The sequence below is a fragment of the Sardina pilchardus genome, chromosome 13, assembly GCF_963854185.1.
Source record: "Sardina pilchardus chromosome 13, fSarPil1.1, whole genome shotgun sequence".
Taxonomy (NCBI): Eukaryota; Metazoa; Chordata; class Actinopteri; order Clupeiformes; family Clupeidae; genus Sardina; species Sardina pilchardus.
The window spans coordinates 33,376,538-33,384,037 of NC_085006.1; the positions used below are offsets into that span (position 1 = coordinate 33,376,538).

The window sequence follows — 7,500 nt, forward strand, 5'->3', positions numbered from 1 at the left end:
ACACTGAAACCCCATTCACTCATTCACATTATTGAGTATCTATGTTCTTATAAACACACACACTGAAACCCCATTCACTCATTCACATTATTGAGTATCTATATTCTTATAAACACACACACTGAAACCTCATTCATTTATTCACATTATTGAGTATCTATGTTCTTATAAACACACACACTGAAACCTCATTCACTCATTCACATTATTGAGTATCTATGTTCTTATAAACACACACACTGAAACCTCATTCACTCATTCACATTATTGAGTATCTATGTTCTTATAAACACACACACTGAAATCCTATTAATTCACTCATTCACATTATTGAGTATCTATGTTCTTATAAACACACACACTGAAACCTCATTCATTTATTCACATTATTGAGTATCTATATTCTTATAAACACACACACTGAAACCCCATTCACTCATTCACATTATTGAGTATCTATGTTCTTATAAACACACACACTAAAACCTGATTCATTCATTCACATTATTGAGTATCTATGTTCTTATAAACACACACACTGAAACCTCATTCACTCATTCACATTATTGAGTATCTATGTTCTTATAAACACACACACTGAAACCTCATTCATTCATTCACATTATTGAGTATCTATGTTCTTATAAACACACACACTAAAACCTGATTCATTCATTCACATTATTGAATATCTATATTCTTATAAACACACACACTGAAACCCCATTCATTCATTCACATTATTGAGTATCTATGTTCTTATAAACACACACACTGAAACCCCATTCACTCATTCACATTATTGAGTATCTATGTTCTTATAAACACACACACTGAAACCTCATTCACTCATTCACATTATTGAGTATCTATGTTCTTATAAACACACACACTGAAACCTCATTCATTCATTCACATTATTGAGTATCTATGTTCTTATAAACACACACACTGAAACCCCATTCACTCATTCACATTATTGAGTATCTATGTTCTTATAAACACACACACTGAAACCTCATTCATTCATTCACATTATTGAGTATCTATGTTCTTATAAACACACACACACTGAAACCCCATTCATTCATTCACATTATTGAGTATCTATGTTCTTATAAACACACACACTAAAACCTCATTCACTCATTCATTCACATTATTGAGTATCTATTTTCTTATAAACACACACACTGAAACCCTATTCATTCACTCATTCACATTATTGAGTATCTATGTTCTTATAAACACACACTGAAACCTCATTCATTTATTCACATTATTGAGTATCTATATAAACACACACACTGAAACCCCATTCACTCATTCACATTATTGAGTATCTATGTTCTTATAAACACACACACTGAAACCCTATTCATTCACTCATTCACATTATTGAGTATCTATGTTCTTATAAACACACACACTGAAACCCCATTCACTCATTCACATTATTGAGTATCTATGTTCTTATAAACACACACACTGAAACCCTATTCATTCACTCATTCACATTATTGAGTATCTATGTTCTTATAAACACACACACTGAAACCTCATTCATTCATTCACATTATTGAGTATCTATGTTCTTATAAACACACACTGAAACCTCATTCATTCACTCATTCACATTATTGAGTATCTATGTTCTTATAAACACACACACTGAAACCTCATTCATTCATTCATTCACATTATTGAGTATCTATGTTCTTATAAACACACACACTGAAACCTCATTCATTCATTCATTCACATTATTGAGTATCTATGTTCTTATAAACACACACACTGAAACCTCATTCACTCATTCACATTATTGAGTATCAATGTTCTTATAAACACACACACACTGAAACCCCATTCATTCATTCATTCACATTATTGAGTATCTATGTTCTTATAAACACACACACACTGAAACCCCATTCACTCATTCACATTATTGAGTATCAATGTTCTTATAAACACACACACACTGAAACCCCATTCATTCATTCATTCACATTATTGAGTATCTATGTTCTTATAAACACACACACACTGAGACCCCATTCACTCATTCACATTATTGAGTATCTATGTTCTTATAAACACACACACACTGAAACCCCATTCACTCATTCACATTATTGAGTATCTATGTTCTTATAAACACACACACTGAAACCCCATTCACTAATTCACATTATTGAGTATCTATGTTCTTATAAACACACACACTGAAACCCCATTCACTAATTCACATTATTGAGTATCTATGTTCTTATAAACACACACACTGAAACCTCATTCACTAATTCACATTATTGAGTATCTATGTTCTTATAAACACACACACTGAAACCTCATTCACTCATTCACATTATTGAGTATCTATGTTCTTATAAACACACACTGAAACCCCATTCACTAATTCACATTATTGAGTATCTATGTTCTTATAAACACACACACTGAAACCCCATTCATTAATTCACATTATTGAGTATCTATTCTTATAAACACACACACTGAAACCCCATTCATTAATTCACATTATTGAGTATCTATGTTCTTATAAACACACACACTGAAACCCCATTCACTCATTCACATTATTGAGTATCTATGTTCTTATAAACACACACACTGAAACCCCATTCACTCATTCACATTATTGAGTATCTATATTCTTATAAACACACACACTGAAACCTCATTCATTTATTCACATTATTGAGTATCTATGTTCTTATAAACACACACACTGAAACCTCATTCACTCATTCACATTATTGAGTATCTATGTTCTTATAAACACACACACTGAAACCTCATTCACTCATTCACATTATTGAGTATCTATGTTCTTATAAACACACACACTGAAATCCTATTAATTCACTCATTCACATTATTGAGTATCTATGTTCTTATAAACACACACACTGAAACCTCATTCATTTATTCACATTATTGAGTATCTATATTCTTATAAACACACACACTGAAACCCCATTCACTCATTCACATTATTGAGTATCTATGTTCTTATAAACACACACACTAAAACCTGATTCATTCATTCACATTATTGAGTATCTATGTTCTTATAAACACACACACTGAAACCTCATTCACTCATTCACATTATTGAGTATCTATGTTCTTATAAACACACACACTGAAACCTCATTCATTCATTCACATTATTGAGTATCTATGTTCTTATAAACACACACACTAAAACCTGATTCATTCATTCACATTATTGAATATCTATATTCTTATAAACACACACACTGAAACCCCATTCATTCATTCACATTATTGAGTATCTATGTTCTTATAAACACACACACTGAAACCCCATTCACTCATTCACATTATTGAGTATCTATGTTCTTATAAACACACACACTGAAACCTCATTCACTCATTCACATTATTGAGTATCTATGTTCTTATAAACACACACACTGAAACCTCATTCATTCATTCACATTATTGAGTATCTATGTTCTTATAAACACACACACTGAAACCCCATTCACTCATTCACATTATTGAGTATCTATGTTCTTATAAACACACACACTGAAACCTCATTCATTCATTCACATTATTGAGTATCTATGTTCTTATAAACACACACACACTGAAACCCCATTCATTCATTCACATTATTGAGTATCTATGTTCTTATAAACACACACACTAAAACCTCATTCACTCATTCATTCACATTATTGAGTATCTATTTTCTTATAAACACACACACTGAAACCCTATTCATTCACTCATTCACATTATTGAGTATCTATGTTCTTATAAACACACACTGAAACCTCATTCATTTATTCACATTATTGAGTATCTATATAAACACACACACTGAAACCCCATTCACTCATTCACATTATTGAGTATCTATGTTCTTATAAACACACACACTGAAACCCTATTCATTCACTCATTCACATTATTGAGTATCTATGTTCTTATAAACACACACACTGAAACCCCATTCACTCATTCACATTATTGAGTATCTATGTTCTTATAAACACACACACTGAAACCCTATTCATTCACTCATTCACATTATTGAGTATCTATGTTCTTATAAACACACACACTGAAACCTCATTCATTCATTCACATTATTGAGTATCTATGTTCTTATAAACACACACTGAAACCTCATTCATTCACTCATTCACATTATTGAGTATCTATGTTCTTATAAACACACACACTGAAACCTCATTCATTCATTCATTCACATTATTGAGTATCTATGTTCTTATAAACACACACACTGAAACCTCATTCATTCATTCATTCACATTATTGAGTATCTATGTTCTTATAAACACACACACTGAAACCTCATTCACTCATTCACATTATTGAGTATCAATGTTCTTATAAACACACACACACTGAAACCCCATTCATTCATTCATTCACATTATTGAGTATCTATGTTCTTATAAACACACACACACTGAAACCCCATTCACTCATTCACATTATTGAGTATCAATGTTCTTATAAACACACACACACTGAAACCCCATTCATTCATTCATTCACATTATTGAGTATCTATGTTCTTATAAACACACACACACTGAGACCCCATTCACTCATTCACATTATTGAGTATCTATGTTCTTATAAACACACACACACTGAAACCCCATTCACTCATTCACATTATTGAGTATCTATGTTCTTATAAACACACACACACTGAAACCCCATTCACTCATTCACATTATTGAGTATCTATGTTCTTATAAACACACACACACTGAAACCCCATTCACTCATTCACATTATTGAGTATCTATTCTTATAAACACACACACACTCGTGCAGCGGAGGCCCCTGGCTGCAGCAGAGCTAATCACATGACTGCTAGTGAGTCCACGTGTTCCAGCGCAGTAATGTGATCCTCCTACTCACAACCCACTCACAACCTACTCACAACCTACTCACAACCTACTCACAACCTACTCACAACCCAGCGCTCGGCGCAGTAATGTGATCCTCCTACTCACAACCCAGACTGCCATCAGAGAGCCATCAGAGAGCTGGAGCTCAGTAACAGCTACTCCTCTTATTTCCACCACTCAGTTACCCCTCCTCAACCTCCTCAACCTCCTCGACCTCCTCGACCTCCTCAACCTCCATGACCTCCACGACCTCCTCGACCTCCTCAACCTCCACAACCTCCTCGACCTCCTCAACCTCCACAACCTCTCTGTTGCCCATTCTCCTCTCCTGATGTTGATGATGTTGAATCTGCTCTGTACGAAGCTCATAGCCTGTGCAAACCCCTCTACCCACTAGACCTGTTCATCCCAACTAGTAAACCCCTCTACCCACTAGACCTGTTCATCCCAACTAGTAAACCCCTCTACCCACTAGACCTGTTCATCCCAACTAGTAAAACCCTCTACCCACTAGACCTGTTCATCCCAACTAGTAAAACCCTCTACCCACTAGACCTGTTCATCCCAACTAGTAAAACCCTCTACCCACCAGACCTGTTCATCCCAACTAGTAAACCCCTCTACCCACCAGACCTGTTCATCCCAACTAGTAAAACCCTCTACCCACCAGACCTGTTCATCCCAACTAGTAAAACCCTCTACCCACCAGACCTGTTCATCCCAACTAGTAAACCCCTCTACCCACCAGACCTGTTCATCCCAACTAGTAAAACCCTCTACCCACCAGACCTGTTCATCCCAACTAGTAAAACCCTCTACCCACCAGACCTGTTCATCCCAACTAGTAAAACCCTCTACCCACTAGACCTGTTCATCCCAACTAGTAAACCCCTCTACCCACTAGACCTGTTCATCCCAACTAGTAAACCCCTCTACCCACCAGACCTGTTCATCCCAACTAGTAAAACCCTCTACCCACTAGACCTGTTCATCCCAACTAGTAAAACCCTCTACCCACCAGACCTGTTCATCCCAACTAGTAAACCCCTCTACCCACCAGACCTGTTCATCCCAACTAGTAAAACCCTCTACCCACTAGACCTGTTCATCCCAACTAGTAAACCCCTCTACCCACTAGACCTGTTCATCCCAACTAGTAAACCCCTCTACCCACCAGACCTGTTCATCCCAACTAGTAAACCCCTCTACCCACCAGACCTGTTCATCCCAACTAGTAAAACCCTCTACCCACCAGACCTGTTCATCCCAACTAGTAAAACCCACGTGGGTGGAATGACAGTCAGAAGTGTTTCGGCATTCGGGTAGCAAGCTCTGCTCTAGTTACCACAGATGCAGCTACAAATGTGTCAGATGAAAAATGTCTAACGTTACCTAACGTTACGTCTAACGTTACCTAAAAGACCTCGTTATGAATCCGAAATACGTTGAGAGAAAGTCAGAAATAAAACAAGGAGCTGTATCAGAGATGCCTTTGAAAGATGAAAACGGAGAAGAATTTGAGGACAGCTCTAAAGTGCTTTGAAAATAACTGCAGGACTAGTTTTGTCCAAATCTACATACATGTATCGTAAATACATTATTTTACAGGATATCGTCTAATTATCATTATCATCAAAATCGGAAATCTGCTAATAAAGTATTCCTACACACACAACACACACACACAGACATCTGCATATACAGTATTCATACATACATACACACACACACACACACACACACACACACACACACATCTGCATATACTGTATTCATACATACATACATACATACATACACACACACACACACCTGCATATACTGTATTCATACATACATACACACACACACACACACACACACACACACACACACATCTGCATATACTGTATTCACACACACACACACACACAACAGCAGCCCATACTCACCCTCAAGGTTGCCCAGTAGTGTGTCGAGTTTGAAGCCGGTGAAGTTGGCGGTGGTGGGGGGTGCGGTGGTGTTGGGGGCCGGGGGTGGCGAGGGGGGGGGCAGCGCGATGCTGTGGGGGGGCACGGCGAAGAAACTGACCAGCACCGTTGCCAGGACGACCATGACCACCAGGAAGATGAGGAAGGTGGCCTTGGCGTAGATGTGGGCGCCCACCAGGCACACCAGCAGGCACAGCAGCAGCAGCGCACTGCCATACAGCACCGACCACCAGTAGCCCACCGGCAGCACCTCATACACACCGCCACGCGAGCCGTCTGCACACACACACACACACACACACACACACACAGAATTAACCACCCACCGGCAGCACCTCATACACACCGCCACGCGAGCCGTCTGCACACACACACACACACACACACACACACACACAGAATTAACCACCCACCGGCAGCACCTCATACACACCGCCACGCGAGCCGTCTGCACACACACACACACACACACACACACACACACACACACAGAATTAACCACCCACCGGCAGCACCTCATACACACCGCCACGCGAGCCGTCTGCACACACACACACACACACACACACACACAGAAT

General features: G+C 38.1%; 1 protein-coding gene across 1 annotated transcript in view; it reads right to left on the bottom strand.

Moving 5' to 3' along the window:
- zgc:153039 (uncharacterized protein LOC767698 homolog) overlaps positions 1 to 7,500 on the bottom strand; it is a 68,447-nt gene that overhangs the window by 55,274 nt on the left and 5,673 nt on the right. Inside the window, exon 4 of the mRNA XM_062553253.1 lies at positions 6,884 to 7,198. Within this exon, the coding sequence (XP_062409237.1) occupies positions 6,884 to 7,198 (315 nt within the window). The remainder of the gene's footprint in view (positions 1 to 6,883; positions 7,199 to 7,500) is intronic.